The sequence below is a fragment of the Antechinus flavipes genome, chromosome 4 (assembly GCF_016432865.1).
Source record: "Antechinus flavipes isolate AdamAnt ecotype Samford, QLD, Australia chromosome 4, AdamAnt_v2, whole genome shotgun sequence".
In the NCBI taxonomy this organism is placed as follows: domain Eukaryota; kingdom Metazoa; phylum Chordata; class Mammalia; order Dasyuromorphia; family Dasyuridae; genus Antechinus; species Antechinus flavipes.
The window spans coordinates 295,971,142-295,993,135 of NC_067401.1; the positions used below are offsets into that span (position 1 = coordinate 295,971,142).

At 34.3% G+C, this 21,994-nt stretch overlaps 1 protein-coding gene across 2 annotated transcripts in view; it reads left to right on the forward strand.

Moving 5' to 3' along the window:
- The window catches only part of NT5DC1 (5'-nucleotidase domain containing 1), a 241,868-nt gene that overhangs the window by 189,572 nt on the left and 30,302 nt on the right, over nt 1-21,994 (forward strand). For both annotated transcript variants that reach the window (XM_051997582.1, XM_051997581.1), the window contains exons 9-10: nt 10,233-10,351; nt 13,608-13,766. In XM_051997582.1, the coding sequence (XP_051853542.1) occupies nt 10,233-10,351; nt 13,608-13,766 (278 nt within the window). The remainder of the gene's footprint in view (nt 1-10,232; nt 10,352-13,607; nt 13,767-21,994) is intronic.

A 21,994-nucleotide genomic window follows, 5' to 3' on the forward strand; every position in this document is an offset into this window, starting at 1 on the left:
TAGTATTCTGAATTTGAAGGACAAACAGCAAGAACAGCTGTGCTAGATAAAAAAGGGGGGGATGGGAAAAATCTTGTGAAAATAAAAGCAACAAGATTTGACCACAGATTGGAATTACAGGCTCTCTGAGAGAGAGAAACCAAAGACATATTGAATTTGTTTTGTATAAGGAACTTCTAGTTTAAAATACCTAAAAAGTAAGTTGGTGATAACAAGGCTAAAGCTCCAGAGAGAAGGGTTAGGACTGAATAAGTAGCTCCGGGTATCAGCTGCATAAAAATGATAATTAGAACTTATAGGTGCTGATAATATCACATAATTAAATAGTATGAATGGAGACAATAAAAGGGCCTACAACAGCCTCTGGGGTATCTTTGTTTATAGTAGGTGAGGCTTGGATGAAGATGTAGGAAAAAAGACTGAGGAAGGAGAGAATCAAAAGAAAATATTATAATGAAAACACTAGAGGTAAGAATGTTTAGGAGGATAATAGATTCAGAGCTGAAAGGGATCCTAAGGGCCACACTGTCCAATCCCTTTATTTCAGAAATGAGGAAACAGACCTAGAGATATAAAGGGATAGCCCATGAGGCAATTGGGTGGCTTCAATCAAAGATTGAATCAGAGATATTTACTATTTATTAGACTTCTATTTGCCTGTTTTTTCTAACTAAAATATAGGGATGTCAGCACTTACCTCACAAGGTTATTGTAAGGGTCAAAAGTGCCTAGCATATAGTAGATATCAGTTGCCATATCCGAACTTTCTAGTGTTAAGGAAAAACTAGCATGGCCTTAATGAGTAGGACCTTGGGGAAAAAAATTCTCCCAGCTTACATGTCTGGGACAGCTTACATATCACAAGAAAGGAGTTCTTAATGGTCCAGGGAGAGGCAAGGCCTCCCATGTATGATGGGTAAAATTCCTGGGGCTATCATCATTTTTATGCATCAGAAACCTGAGAAAACTGAAAAAATAACCTGATATTTTTTAGAGAAGTTTAGAATTTGATCAAGCAGATCTAATTGGCTTCCCTAGTGTCACAGGAAGAAAGGTATAATTAACTAAGATGCTGGAAGTTACTAGAAAGAAAGATGGATAGAAGATTGGAGCCCAGAATTAAGACCAGAGTTCAAATCTCTTACTAACTGTGTAATCCTTGGTCAGGTTGTTCTGTTTGCCTCAGTTTCCTCATTTGTAAAATGGGGATGATAATATTAGTTCCTACCTCCCAGGGTTGTACTGTAGTGACCAAATAAGATAATATTAGCACAGAACCTGGGTCGTAGTAGGCACTTAATAAGTCCTTAGTATTTTACACATAAAGTACCTGAAAGTTAGTGAAATCCCCTAATTAGAATTATACAGCTGTACTGGGAAGAAAATTCATGTTTCCTAATTGCTATCCCAGTATTTTTTCCATCACAACATGCTGTCCTCTGACTTTTCACTGCTATCTACATTAACTTCTAGGCTTTCAGCCATACTTTGACAAGGTCTATTTTATGTTTTAAATTGTTATATTAAATACAGTCTTTCCTGACTATTTGCTTTTCTAACAAGAGTAGAGGAATGTAGTGAGGATGCTGTCATGAGATTGGGATGTGTTTACATTGTTGTATTCTGAAGCAAACCACACAACAGAGTACTGTTCTGGTTTAGTTTCAACATGTTGTGATGGTTTGCTATCATCTTGCCTTCCCTGCCTCCTTAGCCCCCAGTAGCTTCCCATACGGCATTATTATTATTTTTTTTTAATCAGGCTTAAGGTCATGGGAACGAGTTTAAAATTGGTCATATCTTACCCAGTTTTTTTTTTAGTCTTCACAATTATCTTATAACCCAAACAAATGCTCATCATAAATGATAAAGACTTTAAAAGTACAATTTTGTACATATCACAGAATTTTAACTTAAAAAACTTTTCCCCAAAATAAGTAACAGAGACAATTTCTTGCCAAAATGGCTTTCCCTGTCTTCCCTCCCCCACTATCATTTTTTTTTTTTGCTTTTTTTCAACTTTAATCCTGGCATTAATGTCATACTATAATTCTGTAGGATAACAATCTTCATGTACTACAGTTCCCCTACCACCTTCCATATTTTTTGCCACATTTTCAGTGGAGTGTCTGTTTTTAGATAATTTGTTGTGTGTATTTTTGTCTCTATTTTTCTGAATTTAGTCCAGAGTAAATCTTAAAGGTCTTTTTCTTTCATTAAAAAAATTTCTTCTCTTTATGTATATAGTATAGCCTTATAAGTGAACAAAATTAGTTTTTAAATTTTTACCCAGTATCACTAAATATGGTGTCCGTTATGAGTGCTTTGGTTATGCTTCTCATCAAAAGTATTAAAAAAATTTTTTAAACAAATCTTTTATTCTCCTTTGAATCATAACTTTTCCTAGTCCTCCTTCTCCTCCTCTTTCTTCACCCTTGCTCAGGGCTCCAACTGGCTCTATCTTTTTTACCATCTGTCTCTCATTCCCAATTTGAACTCTTTTAAAAAATTAGAATAACCAGGGAATTTATGCAGCAACTGGAAGATCTCTATGTCCTCCTCATTTATTCCTTACTTCTTCCTTTCCAAATTCTAATGGGGCCCAATCATCTGGTACAGAATCCTTATTTTTACAGAGAAGGAAATCAAGACCTGGAAAGATTACATGACTCATTCCAAGACAAAAAAGGAATGAATATATTGCAGAGAACCTGGATTCAGGATCTAGCTTCCTAAGTCCACATTCAGGATACTTGACAATAAATGCTACCAGGCCTTGTATATCTCCACAAACATTACCATATGACACAACTCTTAAGCCAGGGCAGAACTAAATTACTCAGTGATAATGCTCCAGGAAAGACCTTTCAATTGGCTAGTTAGCATGGGAATATTTCTATCCAATTGGGTTTTTTTTTCCTTTCTCTCCCTCCCTCCATTCCTCTGGCCCTCTACCTCTTCTCCGCCTTCCCTCCTCTCTTTCCCTCTCTCTCTCTGTCTTTGTGTGTCTCTCTTTTTTCGATTTTTAAAAAATATTTAAAACTAAATACCAAAAAAGAAAAATAGAAAATGAAAGACAGAAAAAGAAAATAAAACAAAATATTGTCATGTGCACAGCAGCACATCAGGCAGAAATCAAAATATGTAACAATCAATTTCCATTTCAAGAATAATAGAAGAGATTTTATTCACAACTGTCTATCTTTGCTTCCTTGTAGATTATTCTGTTGGTCTTCACTGTGCATTTTGTATTTTTTATTTTCATTTGTCTCTTTCTTAATGTCTTAGGTAACCAGTCCTGTACATCGATACATATCTTACCATATAACATGTAGACACATCTTCATGATTCTCTTTAGCTCATCACCACGTGGCCGCCAAGTTCTGGCTGGTTTTTTTTGTTTTTTTTTTTTTTTTTTTTTTTTTGGGGGGGGGGGGCGGGAGGAGAAGGGGGAAATTGAACAATCCACAAAATAGACAGAAAGATACAATGTCCCAGAGTTCTATGTAGTCCCCTTATACTACTGCTTCTCCTTTTTGAATAGTATTGGTGTGACAAAAAGATTATAAACACCAGTGTTATCAAACTCAAATAGAAATAGATCTAATCTGATTGGAATTGCATTCCAAAGTTTTGAGGGTTGCTTGTGGCTTATGGGCTATAATTTTATACCTCTGCTTTTACACTATCTATAAATGTTATTTTAAGTCATTATTCTTAATATGCAGTCTTTGACAAAATAACCAACATTTGCTTTTAAAATAAAATCAGAAGACAGCTTGTAGGTTCTTGTAAAAGAGTTGGTTAAATTATTTTTATTTTCCTGTGTGCCCAAAGACAACAGGGAAGGAAAATGTCATTTCTTGGCCTAGTTGATACAAGATTAGAATGTAAGCTTCAAAGTTGTTAGGACTGTTTTCCTTTTAATAACTAGAGTTTATATAACACTTTTTGATTGGGGAAGTATTTTATAAAAATTAATTTATTCTGACAACAACCCTGGGAGATCGGTGCTGTCATTATCTCTGTTTTTTTATAAATGGAAAGCCTGAAATTAGAGGAGGTTATGTGACTTATCCACGATCACACAACTAGGAAACATCTGAGGCTAGATTTGAATCTAGCTCTTCTGACTCCAAATCTAGGTCTATGCCATCTAGCTGCTTGTGTTTTTGTCTATGTATTTCCAGTGCCCTGTGTTTTTCCTTTTCTTGCTCTGTGATGGTGAAAAATGTAATACTTCTGCCTCCAAAGAGTCAAAGATGAGTATCCTAAAACACTAAAAACAATAGAAAGGCCCATTGTGCGTATAAGCAGGTTGTAACTCATCCATCAGTGAAGAATTCCAAAGAAGAACAGAAGCAAAGGATGTCATCAAGAAAGTGTATGACAGGAAGAAAAGACATGGTGATCAGAGGGCAAGCAATATCACTGGTAACCTTTATGATGTAAGGAGAAAGAATGTTAGGCTTTTGGGAAGAACATAAATAAGAGGCACAGCATATGTGGTCTGCAATCTGATGGTACAACTGATGGCAACATCTGAGTTTATATGAGATCATGGTTGCATTTGAGTATTGAATATCCCTAGTGCTCAGTATAGTAACTCATAATAGGTATTTAATAAATACTTGTTGAATTTGATTAAATAAGCTGGTTATCTTTATATCAGTCATTTTGGAAACCACTGTTTGTGAGCACAGTTAGCTCATCTGCTAACAGCAATGATTAGAGTAAATATAAAATCAGAAGAAAGGATAACAGTGAAGAGATAATGCTATGCAATTGACCCAGTCTGTTTAAACAAGACCTATCTTTCCAATCCAATAAATTTACTTTTTGAACTTAAGTGCAGGATTCTACATTTTTAATTAGTTTTAACCCATTATGCTATGTGCTAAGGCCTTTATGAATCCTTATTTTGTTGTTTGGAAGGTTAGCTGTCTCTTCCAGATATGTTCATCCACAAACTTGCTAAGTATTTATTGTGTCTTCACCCAGGTTGACAGAATCCATTTATCAGTTCTCTTTGTATGCTCTTCAACTAAATGTTAACCTTACTAGTTATGTGATCATTTATTCCATCTTTCCTATAACAAGTGTAATACATTCTATATCAAAATTAAGTCACGACATTAACATTATCATAAGTAAATTAATGATATTAAGGAGAGTTCTTCTCAGAATCACTTGTCAGTAAATTGAAATAATTACTTCCTAACCTTGGAACTGAATCCTTATTTTTAGTATCTCTTTCTCCTAATGAGCCTAGGCAGTCTACTGAATGAATTTAAGTATTTACTTTTGAAAGCATATTAACTTCTTTTAAGTCCAAAAGATTAGCAATTGCCTAACCAAAACCAACATATTAAGGCTCCAAAGTGACCTGAAATACTAAGTTTATTCAAAATTATGAATCACACTTGATTAGTGCAATTTGTAAATATAAATTAACTATTATGTTTAAATAGCTAGACCCCATCATTCCTTTTCTTAGGAACCTCTACATAAGTTAAAAGAAAATGAAAATTATGAACTAAGTTCAGTTTAGTTTTGCAACCTTGTTGGAACATACATGAGGTTTTCTCAACTCTTTGAAGCTAAGAAGATACATCCCACTGTGAAAATTAAAAAAAAAAAAAGTTTTAAAAAACTATCCGTATGATTTTAAGTAATTAGCTTCATACCTACATTGGTTACTTTGCATATTTTTAATGGAGAATAACAAAAGTTCACAAAATTTATTATTACAAACTTTTAAAAGCTTCTTGTTATTCTTTTTAACTGTGAAGTTGTGGAGGGAAGAGGGTTATTTATGTGCACTAAGTTTGAAGCTGCCCGTGGATTTATCCTTCTAAGTTGCATAGAGTTCACATTCATTTTGCTTACTTTGAGGTCTTCTTTACTTTCTTCCATTGAGGTAATAGTTATAACATTTCTGACCTCTGAGTGAACTCCCTGCTGTTGATAGAGATGATGGAAAGGAAGAAATAGCAGTTGTTTCCCACTTTGGGGAAAGCTTAGGTTACTTGGAAAATAGAAATGCTTAAGACATATCCTGATCTTCATTTTGAAACTATTACGCACTTCCCCCTATGATGGCAAGATGTGGCTACTATTTCTGAATTAGATTCTCAAAAAATCATTCCAATAATATGAGAACAAAACAAATTAAGGAAATTGACTAATTTTTAGTATTATATTGAATATTTTTAATTGATCAAAATACACTATTTACCAGTGGAAAAATAAAATAAAAGGCTACTCTGAAAGACTCTTAAGAGCAGAAAAGAAAAAAATTTTAAAATGATACAAGAAGAGTTAGAAAACTAGAAAAAGTAGAAAAATGATCTCGTGTATTGAAGCATAAATTACTTTGAGGTGAAGATTGGAATGGGGATCTGTTTACTCATAAGGTAAAATCCAAAAGCAGTCTTATTTGCAAATGTCTGCAGAAATCAGCTTCCTCTTCTCCCCTCACCATTAAATTTGTTTGGCCCAAAACATTCTTATATTTACTATTTCTTCATTCTCCCAACTGTTCTCATTTTGTCTTTCCAGAAATTACAGAATTCTCTTTTAATTCAACAGAAAAGTTTCTCTGAAGACAAACAAAACAAAAAAATTGAAACCAGAAAGGGGGGGAAATCACTTCCTGGTTTCTATTAGCTGTGAAGTAATGAAAGAATTAGGAAATAGCTTTTTTTTTTCTTTTGTGCTGAGACAATTGGGATTAAGTGACTTGCCCAGGGTCACACAGCTAGGAAGTATTAAGTGTCTGAAGCCAGATTTGAACTCAGGTCCTCCTAACTTCAGGGCTGGTGCTCTATCCACTGCACCATCTAGCTACGCCAATAAATGGCTTGTTTTTTTAGCTGATTTATTTTGTTGCAAATACTTACTTCCCCAATAAGTTGGGTTTTTTTGGTTACTAAGTTCAATTCAGATCTCCCCTTTTATGAGTCCTTTTCCAATCTCCTCTTTCTTTTCTATTTCGGTTTTTTTTTTTTTTCCTTTTTCTTGTCTTTTTTTTTTCCTTTTTTTTCCCCCTTTGGTCAGCTTCTCAGTTAAACTTGGAGAAACTTTGAAGTCTAGAAAGAAAAAGTCTCTGCTCTCGAGGAGCTTATGGACTAATAAGGGATGAGATGTTGACATAGATTAGTAGATATAAAATAGAAAGTTGTAATGACAAATTGAATAGCTGTACAAAGTGCTGTAAGAAATGGCAAGGTGAGGGACAGCTAAGTGCCACAGTAGATGGAGCACAGTCCTGGAGTCAGGAGGATCTGAGTTTAAATGTGGCCTCAGACACTTGACTACATATAAGACCCTGGGCAGGTACAAACCCTGTTAGCCCACAGTTTAATTCTAGTTTTCTTTTCTAGTTATATTTTACTATATTCTCTGTCATGTTTTTTTGTGTGTGTCAGCCAAGTTTGGGTATTAGCTACTTCCTAAACTTGTCTTGGCCACTTTCTGCCTCCACACATTATTTCCTTCTACTTTATTATTTTCTTCTTCTCTTTCTTTGAAGCACAAATTGTCTCAAGAAGCCTTCTCATCATCCTCTCCACTTAAAAGTGATTTTTCCCAACTTGCATTTTTACTCAGGTGTATGAGAAATCGAGGTGATTTTTTTATATATTTGTATGTATGTGTCCATCTATATTTTTAATAGGGTGGGAGGGAGGGAAAAAGAGAAAAGTGTATTTAATGGAATGGATATAGATAGATAAGTAGATAGATTTATTGTTACTGGTTCTGTTCATTTCATTCTATATCAATTCATATTCTGTCTTCCCATATTTCTCTTTATATAAAATATTTCGCTTATTCATCATTTCTTAAAGTACAGTGATATTCTATTATGGGCAGGTAGGTGGTACAGTAAATAAAGTCAGGAAGATTCCGCTTCCTGAATTCAAATCCAATCTCAGATGCTTACTAGCTGTGTGACCCTGGGCATGTCATTTAACCCTGTTTTTTTTCAGTTCTTCATCTGTAAAAATGACCTGTAAAAGGAAATGAAGGAGTATCTTTGCCCCTCCCCTATCCCCCCAAAAAAAGCCCTAAAGGAGTCAAGAGGGTCATAATACTAATAGCCACAAAATATATATATATATACATATATATATACACACACATATATATATAATTTTATTAATGTACTATAAATTGTTTAGCCATTCTCCAATTATTGAACATCTCCTTTGTTTCTAATTATTTACTACTACAAAAAGTAACAACAGTGAATATTAAATATTTTGGTGTATACTCCTGAGCTCTCTTACTTAAATACCATACTGAATTAAAGTCATTGCTCTTGTTTAGCTTTATTGAGCTTTCATCATATGATAATTGGTTTGTCATGATCAGAAGTAACATTAGCCACTTCATTGTAAAAGGAGACTGCTTGATGATGTGATAACTTAATTACCATATTTAAACTTTTGCAATTTCCTAATCTATAACAATAGTCATTTTTATGGATTTCCTTAAAATGAAGAGATGTCAACTTTCTGACTTATAAGATAGAGTGAATGATTGGGTAATAATATGCAAGGAATACAATTCCAATTCTCTTGTCTCCATTGGTATACAGATAATCTGACCATTAAGTCATCACAGCATTATAGAGTCTTGAAAGGGTAGATTTATTTTGGCAATCACTGTGAGCCAGAAATTGTTCTTATTTTTACTGTTAGTTCACCATGGCAATCACTTATTTCAGCTTTTCAAATTAATGCTATAAATTTACAGTATTTAGGTTTAAACTAGAATTTCTTTCTACACATGAAATGTCTAGAAAGTAAAATAATTGAAATCATCTTTCTTTGTTATAGACAGACAGATAGATACATGTGAATATATGAGAGAAATAAGGCAGTGAATTTTTTTGTAATATTTTTTCCCAATGCTGAAGTTACTTAGAGTAATGGCAGTCTCTCAGGGATAACATAACATAGTGACCCTAGGTAACTAAAATAGTGAATAAATGCATGCTTGGTTAAATGTTAGTAATACTTCAGAGATATTGAATCTAAAAGATCACTAAACAGCTGTCTACAGAGAAAATCACTTAATCTTTCTAGGTCTCAGTTTTCCTCAATTAGGGTTGAATTAAATGACTTCTGAGGTCCTATCCAACTCTGTGATCAACCTAATTATTCTGTGATTCTTTACAGCTTCAATGGGTATGTGATCTCCTCTATAATGGTACTTTCTAGGGTTGTAGATCCAGGGGCAGCTAAGTGGTATAATGGATAGAGTGCTGGTCTTGGAGTCAGAAAGACATGAGTTCAAATTCTGTTTCAGACACTTACTAGCTGTGTGACCCTAGGCAAGTCATTTAGTTTATTTGCCTCCATTTTCTCATCTGTAAAATAGAGAAGATAGCATCCATTTTATACAGCTGTTGTGAGGATCAAATGAGATAATATTTTTAAAGTACTTAGTATAATGCCTGATATATAGTTTTTACATTACTCCATATATTCAACAATCCAGTGACACTGGTCTTCTTGTTCTTGGTTTGTTTGGCTAGTTTTTCCATATACCTGGAATTCTCCTCCCTTATCTCTTTCATCTCAACAAAGTCTTGGCTTCCTTTAGTCCTTTGAGAAGAAGCCTGTCCCAGTCTTCCTTAATTCTAGTGCCTTGTCTTGGAGCTCATCCCTGATCTATGTTGTTTAGCTTTTACAAATAAGCTACAGATTTACATGTATGTTTCTCCCCCTTTGGTCTGTGAGCTCATTGAGATCTAGGGCTTTTTGCCTTTCTTCATAACCTTCTATATACCTGGCACAAGGAAGATGCTTAATAAATGTTTTTTGACTTGCCACCAAGATTAGCAGTATCCTCCGCAGGATTGCCCAACTCTGCTCAGGTAAAGACATAAAGAAACACAAGAAGCAACAAAGCCAATAACTGGCTTCTCTAGGCTAGTACATTTACTTTTTTTGCCTTTTGCAAACAACAATCTGTTCATCAGTAAGTTACTAACTTACATTGCTAGAGGAAATTTCTATACCTGCAAATTCTCTACCCCAGTGAAATCACAAGTCTAATCCCTTTCCATTGTCCATATTCTTCATCAATCTTTCATTTCAATTGTCCAACCATCTGGCCACTAAATATTTAATATGCTCTCTTCTGAAGCTGTCAGATCAGTTTACCTCATCGGTAGGATCAGATGCTTCCAAGTTAAAAGTTTTGTCATTTGTCATTTCAGAGAATGATGAAGAACAAGATACTCTTCCCTCTCTAGACAAGCCTGGCTGGTATTCCCAAGGAAATTCTGACCATTTGTATGAATTTCTCAAGAAAATGACTGGCAAGGAACAACCCAAGGTATCTTATGCTAGACTTCGAGTTTCTGATAGCTAGTTGTAGATGTTAACAAATAAATATAAACTGGACCCATAATTCTGTAATCCATAACCTTTTGGTCATCTGCTGACAAGACTAATTCTAAATATTTGTAGACCTATTGTCTTAATGTGAAGTATTTGCAGTGTCCTTGCTGAGTACTACTGTACCCTATCGCATTTTAGGAGATAATCCTATATTAATAGATAATTATTAATTAGATAATCCCATGTTCCTATATCTAAAAGCATCATCTTCTGGTGGTCTGCTTTCTGGTGATAAACTTATCTGCCTTTAGCTAAAGTGGTCTTCAGCTAATAGGACAACCATCAACAATCAAAAAACATTAAACATCTACTACATGACAGACATTGTACTTGCCTTTGGGAATATAAATTTAAAGAAAGAAAACTCTCTAGGCACTAAAAATTTATTCCCCATTCATTTTCTTGACCTGTACATGAAGTTTTTCTAAATTATTTCAGTCTGTCAATATAATAGGGCCTTGAAGAACTAGTCAATTCCAAGAAACCCCACGTGAGCATGATGATATAAGAAGATAACTTCATTCTTGACTATTCTTTTTAAGACCTTTAAAACATATGAACAGAATTTTTGTTTACTGTATCTAGAAATAGATCAAGTAGGAATTTTAAATCAAAACATTTGATTATTTAGTTGACTCAGGAAAGGCTGAACCCACCATCTTGTCAGGCTGAGCCTAGATCTTTGATGTATTGTCATAACTATAGTGGGCAACAATGAAATGCTGAGCAAGGAAAGCCAAGTTTAGTGGACATTGGCTGAAAGGGATCTTAACAACATGAGTTTAGGACAATAACATAGTGACAACATGGTTCTGGGCAAAGAAAAATGAAATTCCAGTTTATGAACTTGAACTTACAAGTTAAAACTTACATGATTCTGGGCAAATTAGTTATATTTTTCTGGTCCTGAGTTTCCTCCTCTGTAAAGTGATAAAATGGGACTTGAGTGTGTCTAAGATATATTCTATCTTGAAGTCCTATCAGCTCATTAATAGCTACAAGATAAAGGAATATATTATATAGTAGTAAATTAGTATAATAACTTGGTGTTTGCTTAATGTAAAAATTTAAATTTTAAATTTTAGTAAAAATTAATTGGGAAAACTGGAAAACATTCTAGCAGAAATTAGGTAAAGACAAATATCTTAGACAATTTACTAAGATAAGGCCAAAATGGATGCATGAACCAGACATAAAGAGAAATATTAATAAATATGAAAAACAGGGAATGTATTATCTATTAGATTTATTAATAAGAAATTTTTTTGAATAAATAAGAGTTATGAGATGTAAAATGAATAATTTTCATTACAAGATAAAGCTAATATAGCCAAAATTAGAAGGAAAGCAGAAAATTGTAGAGAAGAAAATTTAGTTTCTCAGGTAAAGTTCTCATATATCAAATATAGAGAGAAATTTTTCAAATTTATAAGACTATGAGTTATTCCTCAATTGATAAATGGTCAAAGGATATGAACAAGAAGTTTTTGAAGCTGATAAAAATGCACTAAATCATAATTGATTAGGAAAATGTGAATTAAAATAACTTCAAGATAATATCTCACATATCAAATTAGCTAAAATGATAAAGATTGAAGGGAATTGGGGAAAATTGGGATACTAATATACAGGGTTTTGTGTTTTGTGTGTGTGGTTTTGTTTTTTTGGGTTTTTTTTGGGTTTTTTGGGTTTTTTTGCTGAGACATTTGGGGTTAAGTGGTTTGCCCAGGGTCACACAGCTAGGAAGTTAAGTCTGAGACCAGATTTGAACTCAGGTTCTCCTGATTTCAGAGCTGGTGCTCCATTCATTGTACCAACTAGCTGCTCCTACTAATATACTATTAATGAAATTGTGAACTGATTCAACCATTTTGGAAAGCAATCTGGAATTATGTTCAAAGAGTTATAAACAGCATGTACCTTTTGAACCCAGCAATACCACTATTAGGTCTATTTCTTATTATTGCTTGATTACAAGGGAATTGGAGAAAAAAGGAAAAGAATGTTTTCTAAACTATTCATAGTAACTCTTTGTGGTGACAAAGAACTGAAAATTGAGAGAATGCCCATCAATCGGGGAATGACTGTATAAGTTTGGTATATGGTCATAATGTAATACCACTTTGCTGTAAGAAAAGATGAGCAGATTGATTTTAGGAAAACACAGAAAGACATTTCATACATGTATGAAATAACAAAGAATGAAATGAACAGAACCAAAAGAACATTGTATATGTATTTTAAAATTAATAAAGAAGCAGTTATTCCATTTTCCTCATCATAGTGAAAAATGCAGTTTCTGCCTATGGAGGAAAAGGGAATAGAAATAATGATTTCCTTTCTAAATGTGTCACCCAAATCAAAGAAAATATACTAAGCATGTGGGAAATCTTCTTGCAGTGTATAAAATAGACACTATTTGTGACAAGATTTCTTTAGCAAGTTGGGTAACTTGTCACTTATTTGATGATTATGAAGTTTACCACTTACTTGGCCCTGTGAAATTTTTAAAGGGATTTTCCCCCCAAGGTTGGAACAATAAATATGTTGTGCAAGTTTAATTTTTCTTTTAAAAAAATGGCTTTTTTGAGACTTTACAATTGGTGTTAATAAAATTATAATCTCTTTTACTTCAGAACACCATGTTAAATATGGGGCCCTCCAGTTAGCATGTACCTAATAAGTATCGATTTGATAATAATTATTAATATCCCAAAGTGGAATATGTTGCCTCAGGAATACTGAGTTCCTTATTTCTGGAGATCTTCAACCAGTGGTTGATCACTTATTCAAGATGTTGTACAGGGAATTCCTTTTTCAGGAATCCAGGTTGAACTCAGTAACCTCGAAAGTTCCTAGGTCTCTCAGATTCTGTGATTTAAATCACATACAGATGCTATACTGTTTATATTCCCTTTGATATTGTAATTCTATTGGAAAGGAAAAGCAACAAAAGCACCCAGGGCCACAGAGGTTGGAGGGTTGATGGATCAGTTGCCAAGTCAAAATATTTGTAGAACTTCTACATACTACATTTCATAGCATTTTGAAAGGAATTTTTCTTTGATTCTGTAGAAGCATAGAAAATCTCTCTTTCGCTCTTTTTCTCTCTTGGATATGGGACTAGGGAGAGAAAAACTTGGCTTTCTCAAACACACAGCCCATTTTTAACTTGCCTATCTGACCCACAGGTTGTTTATTTTGGTGACAGCATTCATTCAGATATTTTCCCAGCCTATCACTATAGTAACTGGGAGACAGTCCTCATCTTAGAAGAGCTCAGAGAGAATGAAGGCATGGCATCTGAAAAAAATGAATCAGAACCCTTGGAGAAGAAAGGAAAATATGAGGTAAGAGCTCCCTACAGCTAACTTCATAAAAGAAAAACCTTTATGTCTGAAATATTTCAGACTTGTGCTAAGAATGAAAAAATCTTTTGGCAAGTGATATCCATGCTACATTGCTTCTCTAGAGCATATCTAATTGATAATTCCAAAATGATGCAAGCATAACATAGTCCTGATGCCTCTCCACTGAATGTCACTTTTCAGTCTGTTCTGAGACATCACATTCATACTGAGGGAGACCAGCCAAACCAAATCTTGAATCATTAGATTTGTCTTCTTTGCTTCAAGAAAGCAACTTGTTCCCTGTTTCTTCATTTGTTAAATTTAACTAATTTGGATGGCTCATTAAGCTTATTAATAAGCCAAGGAACTTGTCTTGGGATAAAGAACTATTAGAAAGTAAACTGGATCTTGCCTAATGAGACAATTATGTCAGGGGAAGGGGGGAAATGCAAAAGGAGATTTAGAAATTAAAATAAACATAAAATAAGTGATGGCAATAATTAACATAGGAAGAAAGTCCCAGCTAAAAATGGGCCTCATGCAGGTCTGGATTTAATAACTAGAATAGGGAAGAGTTTAAAGATGTTTAGCATTCTTTAAGTTCCTTCAGGGTGACATAGAGATTTGTGTTGTTTAGATTAAAGAGGGGTTTAAAGTGATTTTATTGGTTTAGTGAGGTTACATATGTGTTTTTTGATTAGGGGAAATTGAGTCACAGAACCATAGATTAAGAGCCAAAAGAAATTTTAAGGAGCATAAGGCCCAACTCTTTCACTTTACAGATGAGGAAACTGAGGCACAAAGAGATTAAATGACTTGTCCAGTCTTCCTGATTATATCCAATGCCCTAATCATGATTAGAAAAGGTTTTTTTTTGTTTGTTTGTTTTTTGTTTTTTGTTTTTTGTTTTTTTTTTTTTTAAGTATAGCATAGTGCAAGATAGAATAAGACAAGGGGAAAACAGAAACAACAGGAAAAAAAAATTCCAAGATTATTCAGACTGTATCCCCTTCATAGATTAATTTTCTTCTTAGTGAAAATCGGTTTAGAGTTTTCCCCAAAACTAATGGTATAAAATGCTAAAGTGGACAAGAGATCATTTTATATTAAGTAACAGTTTGGATAAGGGTTTGACTACTATAATTATGTCCTTGAAGGAGAGACAAGTTCTCTGCATTGAACATCTCCCCTGATGCTGTGGTGGTTGAGAAGAAAAGGAAAGAATAGATGGGAGAAAGGATGGGTTCCCTGAAACATTCCTTCCTTGATCCCTACTTTCAATTGGGGCATTGAAAAAAATGTGTGATTGGTAATAGGGCTAGCCTTAGGGTAGCAATATATAGAACTAGAAGACCATAGAAGCCAGAGGGACACGGAGGCTCATTCAGTAACAGCTCATGTTCAGGCCCGTACTTTAATGCACAATGGTTAATTGTGTTTCTGGCATGGTAAGGAAAACATATGTTTTCTTCAAAGACCTCAACTTCAGAATATTCTGACAATGCTCTGCTCCAAAACAATCGTGACAAGATTGAATACCTACATGTTTTATTTGCGTTTGTCTGTGATTGAGGGACTATTTGTTATTGGTGGGCCCATTGTTTTTTGGCACAGGTTTCATGCCAGCTTAGATATATATGTGTTTCTGCAGTGGAAAATCCCTTGTCACAGAAGTCGAAATTGAACAAGTTGACTTTGAGATTCAGAATGACTGAAGCCACTATTTTGTTTATTATTGTTTTAGTTGTGTTTTTTTCTAATAGAACTTAGGATCACAGCTCAGAAAAGTCATATTCTAGTATGGCATTTTTCTACTTTTAATCTCAGTATCAGTTTTGTTCCTTTAGACAGTGTGCTTTCGACTTCATAGCCAGTAGAAAACATCAAAGCCAGGAAGTAAATACAGCAAGTCATTAAAGTTCATAATCTTTCCTGTACTATGGTGGGAAGCATTGAGGGGGGAGAGAGAGACAAGGAAGGAGGAGGGAGAAGAGGTAGATACAAACATTCTTAACTACCCTGGTAAGAAAAAAATATTAAAACATTATTCCCATCAAAAGGAAAAGAGAAAGTATTTTGTCTGTTGGGGGGAGGTGAGGCAGAATGAGTAGTCTTTGGTTATTGCTTAGAAAAATATAGATTATTTCTTTCCAGCCAAATATGTCAGTCAGCAGACCATACAAGGTAAATGCGGACTGTTTGTAAGTGGAAAGTGTGTGATCACACAAGTATTTTATCCCTTGCAGTTATTTTACTCACCACAAGTAAAGCAATAACTTCTTAGTAAGTGGAATTTAAAAAAAAAAAAAAAAAGCCAAACCTTCTCAAGTTATCATTATAGGCTATGAGTTAAGAGGAATCAGGAATTTTATATTTATGCATGTGCAGGCAGCAGTTGTAGCTTCTTTATTAGTCTATAAGTTACAACTTGCTTAGACTTGAATTGGAATTCAGAAAAATTGTCAGGAATTTCCTTTCTGGAGAAATACTTGGGTGGGCACAAATTCAGCAGAGAATTTCCATGTTACTTTCATTTTCAGTAGTTTGAATGGAAGCTAAGAATTTTAGGTAAGAAGAGAGAACATTTTGAATGGAGCTTAATGGATCTTGTAATTGTTCAATTGTTTTTCAGTTCTTTTCAACACTTCATAACACCATTTGGCGTTCTCTTGGCAAAGATACTGGAGTGGCTTACAGGTGAAGAAACTAAGGCAAATAGGTTTAAATGATTTGTAGAGGGTCCCCTAGCTAGTAAATGTCTGAGGCCAAATTTGAACTCAGGAAGATGAGTCTTCCTGACTTTATGCCCAACATACTTTGTTTTTTGCTGAGGCAATTGAGGTTAAGTGACTTGCCCAGGATCACAAAGCCAGAAAGTGTTAAATAACTGAATAACTGAGGGCAGATTTGAACTCAGGTCCTCCTGACTTCAGGACTGGAGCTCTATCCACTACACCACCTAGCTATCCCTATGCCCAACATTCTATCCACTGTGCCTCTTTACTGGTTATCGAATCAAGATTTCAAATAAGAGGGTCCCAGTTAGTAGATAAGGAAACAATCCTAGGAACATTAAATGCTTTTTCCAAGATTCATGCAGAGGGTAAATAGCTAAGCTGGAATATGAACTCTGGTCTTCTTACTCCATAGCCAACTTTCCATTAGGTTGTGCTGATCTTTGCAGCATATCAAATGGTTAGCCTCTCTACTGCACGGGGAAGAAGAAAAGATGTTCACAGTTAAATTACTGTAATTATTTTTGCATGTAAGCAAAAAAAAAAAAATTCAAACCTATTCAAGAGCAAGATTCAAACAATAATAATAATAACTTGAATTTATGTAACACTTTGTGATATAAAACATCTTCTTAACAGCAGCCCTGGATGGAAAGGTAGAGAAAATATTCTCACCATTTTACAACTGCGTACACTGAGGTTGAGACTGACTCATGGTCTCACACTGCTAATAAATGTTAGAGCCAGGTTTATAAGGTAGGTCTCCTGTGACCCATTTCAGTCTTCTTAAACAAATATTTCTAAAAATAAAGCAATAGGTCATTGTGTCATTCTGACTATTATCTAGCCTAATTTAATCTTAGATTTCTGTCTAGAACTATCAAATACATCCTTGGAATGATAGAGCAGAATATTAGACATTTACCATGTCAGATTCTAGGCAAGTCACTAACCCTGTTCTCCTCAGGGTCCTCATCTGTAAAATGAATCAGAGAAGGAAATGACAAATCATTCCAGTATCTTTGCCAAGAAAACCCCAAATATAGTCATGACTGAAATGGCTGACCAACAAGTATCAGATTCTAATTCAATAAGTGTTTATGTAGGACCCATAAGGCATTACACTAAGTTAAGGGGGCAAAAATCGAAGGTGCTATCTTTACACTAAGGATTCATTCTACTGGGGGAAATATACCACACTGTCTATGTGACACACAGCTAATAAGTATCCAAAGCAACATTTGGGGAGGGACTCAGTAATATGAGTTTTTCTATCCCCTATACCACTTAGCTTCCTGGTAAAAGATGCATACAGAATAGATAAAAGATGTGGTGGGAAGACCTAACTCAGTCCAGTAACCCATTAGTTTATGAGTAGTAAAAACAAAATGGCCTCAAAGTCATTCATCAGTTAACAAAAGAAGGCCAACCATAGCAAAGAAAGGATATTCAACAAGAATTTTGACATTTAGCTTGAGTAAATGACTTCCTCCCCTACAGGTGGGGGATCATCAGGGAAGAGTGTAGTGACTCATGTGATCTTGGGATGTCTGCTAAGTATGAAGGACCCTAACCAGGAAGCCATATCACTAAGAAGCTGCCAAAAAACAGTGTCAAAGGAGGTAGAACAAGCCTAAATCTTCTGGGCTGTTCAGTTCCCTGGAGCAGCTTTGTCATTTTTCAAGAAAAAACTAGCCTAAGTCATATGGCTAGAGGAGAAGGAACCTTGGTATGTAATGGACTTATGACAGAAAGCAACTTAGAAGGAAAGTAAATCTAATCAACATAAAATATTTTTAAAAAATAATATTTGGAGATGTGGGGAAAGAGTAGCAAGGTCAGGGTAATTAGGAAGGGCCTCCTGGAGAGGTGATATCTGAGCTGTGCTTTGGAGGGAATGTATTCAGGATATGGATGTCCAGATTGGGACTAGAGGAAGGGTGGCTATGGTGTGAGAAGAGAGCAGGGGATAGAATAGAAAGGTAGTATGAGGTAGGAGTTCAAGAGAGTAAACAATCAAGGGTGATTCCTAGGTCATGAATATGAGTAAATACAGATGGTAGAGAGCAAAATTAGGGAAAAAGATATTGTGAAAGGAAGAGGGATACAAAGAGTTAGTGATTTCTGTTTTGTCTCAAAATCAGTAGAATATAATCTATTTAGTAATTTGCCAAGTCAACCATTACGGAAACTATGCAAAAACTCTAAGTAGTTTAAGTTATAGAATATTACAGAATCATAGACTTTTAATTCCAAAACTCATTTAATCATCTAGTTCTCATTGTACAGATTAATAATGAGAGACACATAGAGGTTAAGTGTTCAAACTAATACTAAGTGATAGAGTAAAAGACTAAGAGCTACATCTCTTAATTACCAAACAGTTGTTTTTGCACATTCTTTGTATCCACATATGTAGCTATGAATCTTCTATAACTGCATGTAGAAGGTGCTCTTCAGGTCCTTTTCAAATTTAAGTAGATTTATGACTTAATAATAAAATGGATAACAAATAGTGAAACATCTTGATTTTCCTTTGGAATTCTTAACATTGATGAAAAATTAACTGAAGGAAATAGAAAGGTAAAAAAAAAAAAGGAAAGAAATACAAATTTAATATGTTCAATATTAGAAAACAGAAACATACACATATATCATTTTTACCAAGACAGCCAGTAATAAAATACTAAGTAAATTTGCAGAAAAGTTTGTCAACTTGCAATTGAAAACACTATTAAAAACAAATTATTTTATTTCGTTGCCTATACCAACTTTTCCTATAACTTCAAACAATGTTTTCCTTAATTTTAGCTCTTCAGTAAATATAAATCTGTTTACTATCAAAAAATAAAACCTTCTGAGATTCAGATTCCAGATATCATAGAGATAAAACTGAGGAACACTAATAATTCTATCATCCTACCCTCTCAAGTTAAAGATTAGTAAATTGAGGCAGAGAGCTTAAATGACTTGCCCAGAATCACATAACTTACTAGTATTTGAGGAAGGATATTAAATTTCTCCACCACCAAATTGTCTATCCATTATGATACCTAAGTTGCCTTAACAATAGGATACATTTTTGTGGAACCATTCTTGACTTTGAGAATAGACATTTTTCTCCCTCAGTTTTGCCAATGAGTAATTGAGGAATGGGAAGCACTATTCATCTTGTGAAAAGCTTAAAAAGAAAGAATTGAGGACCTTCAAATGAGAAGCCTGGTACTATCACTGATTTATAAAGTGGCTCATTATAAACTTCTTTGTCCCCTAATTTCCTCAAGTTTTAAAGGAAATTCTAACAATTTATTAAAACCAACTTGGAAAATGTAGGCTAAATTGTTTCTTAATGAACTCTTTACAGATAGATCCCACTTTAAGGAAACCCTAAAAACAAACATTCTATTTAAATAAAAAATTGAGAAGTTATTCTCTTATGTAAATATGCTTTGTTCCAGGCTAACTTGTTATTTGCTAACTAGGAGGCACAGGATAAAAAAATTTGGAAGTTAGCTATTAAAAATAATTCAGAAAGCATTTTAGAAATTGAAAAAAATAATGAAATAACTCAGTCAACAAAATTTTTATTTTCTCAATTTTTGCAAGAATACCCCTCTCCCACCTCCCTACAAGCCTTGTATAAAGCAAGACACACCTGTGTAACCTTTTGCTTGTTAATTTTTTGGAGGCTTGATCATTTGCAGCTGTCCATTTTTCCTGGCCTCAGTATAAATACAAGTTCCTTTTCTTTCTGTGGTTTACCAATACAACATATTAGGGTGGTATTAAAGATGTTGAGTGTTTCTTGTTAAGGACATTTCCCTTTTCACGTAAAGGAATTATTATCCTGTTGAGTTTGGAATTAAATGCATCATCTTGAGTTTTCAGGGTGGAGGGGAGGCACATAGAAGGGATAAGAAGGAGGTTGAGTTTTTCTATTAGATCATCAGTGAATCCAACAATAAGAATAAATTGTAAGAAGCTATGAAATTAATTACAATTACTATCCTGTGCTGCCACATTTGGGAGAAAGAAGGTAGCAAAGAAAGAATTGAATTGAAAAGCAAAGAATTGAAAAGGAGGTGGGGGTAGGGACAATTCTATATTTCATATATTCTATGAACAAAAAGTTCCTCACAGAATATGAGAGCAGTACATTTTTCTAATTAGGTTCCCACAGAACATAAAGTTGACACTTTAAAATTAAAAAGGAGAACGTCATTAGATCTTTTTAAAAACATTTTCCCTGAAGTAAGCAGACTTATGACACTCCAGTAGTTTATGGAAAAAGTAGTTCATTTTAGACTATTTCTAGGTGCCTTGGTAAAAAATGATTATGACCCACCTTTCTCCAGTCCACCAATGAAATCCTTCTTATTCTTATACATTTGAGTAATTATTAAATTTCATTTGATTGTGTATTTGTCATATTTTCCTGATGAGATTATAGATTTACTAAAAGAGATGCAGTACCTCTCTTTGAGATGTACACCTAAGTGTTGCAGTGTACTTCCAGGTGTTATGAAATCTTACTAACTGACTCATAGCAAGGTTTAAAATTGTTTTTTGTCAAAATAAATGCAAGGGTCTGAAATAAAGAGAAGATCAAAGCAAAAATATGCTTCAAAAAAGCATTTTTACATAAGGAAAAATATTTACATTGAGGTCTTATCTATCTCCAGAAATTGCCACCATCCTGCATATATAAATCTCTCATACACAAAATATGCAAAAACAGAGAGCATGATATTAGAGACATGGGCAACAGAATATTTGGCAGCTTTGCTTGTAGCTATCTATATACATACATATAGATGCACCTTGGTGCCAAGAAGATAAAGAGCAGACCCTGGACTGTGTGATCCTGGACAAGTCACTTAATCCTGTTTGTGTCTGTTTCCTCATCTATAAAATGATCTGGAGAAGGAAGTAGCAAACTTCCAGTATTTTTACGAAGAAAACCCCAAATGTGGTCAAGAAGAGTTGCCCTGATTAATTGACTAAAGAACAACAAATATCCATAACAAAGTTGCCCATAAGTCAGTCTATGAACACTTATTAAATCTTTGCTATGTTCCAGATATTGTGTTAGGCACCAGGGATACAGAGAACAAAAGGAAACAATTCTTGCCCCGTAGGAGCTAACTTTTTATTATGTATGTGTAAGTGTATATTTATTGTTTAATCAGTCATATCCATTTTGAGGTTTTCTTGGCAAAAATACTGGAGTGGTTTGCCATTTCTTTCTCCAACTCATTTTACAGATGAGGAAACTGAGGAAAACAGGGTTAAATGACTGTGCCAAGACAGAACTAGGAAATGACTGAGATTGGATTTGAATGCAGGTCCTCCTGTTGCTCCTATCTACTGTGCTACTTAAGCTGTCCATAAATATGCATGCAAAACAAATATAGGATAAAAGGAAGTGGCAGTTGAGAGCAATGGAACTGAAAAGACTTCATATAGAAAGTTGTTACTTTAGTGTGCTTTGAG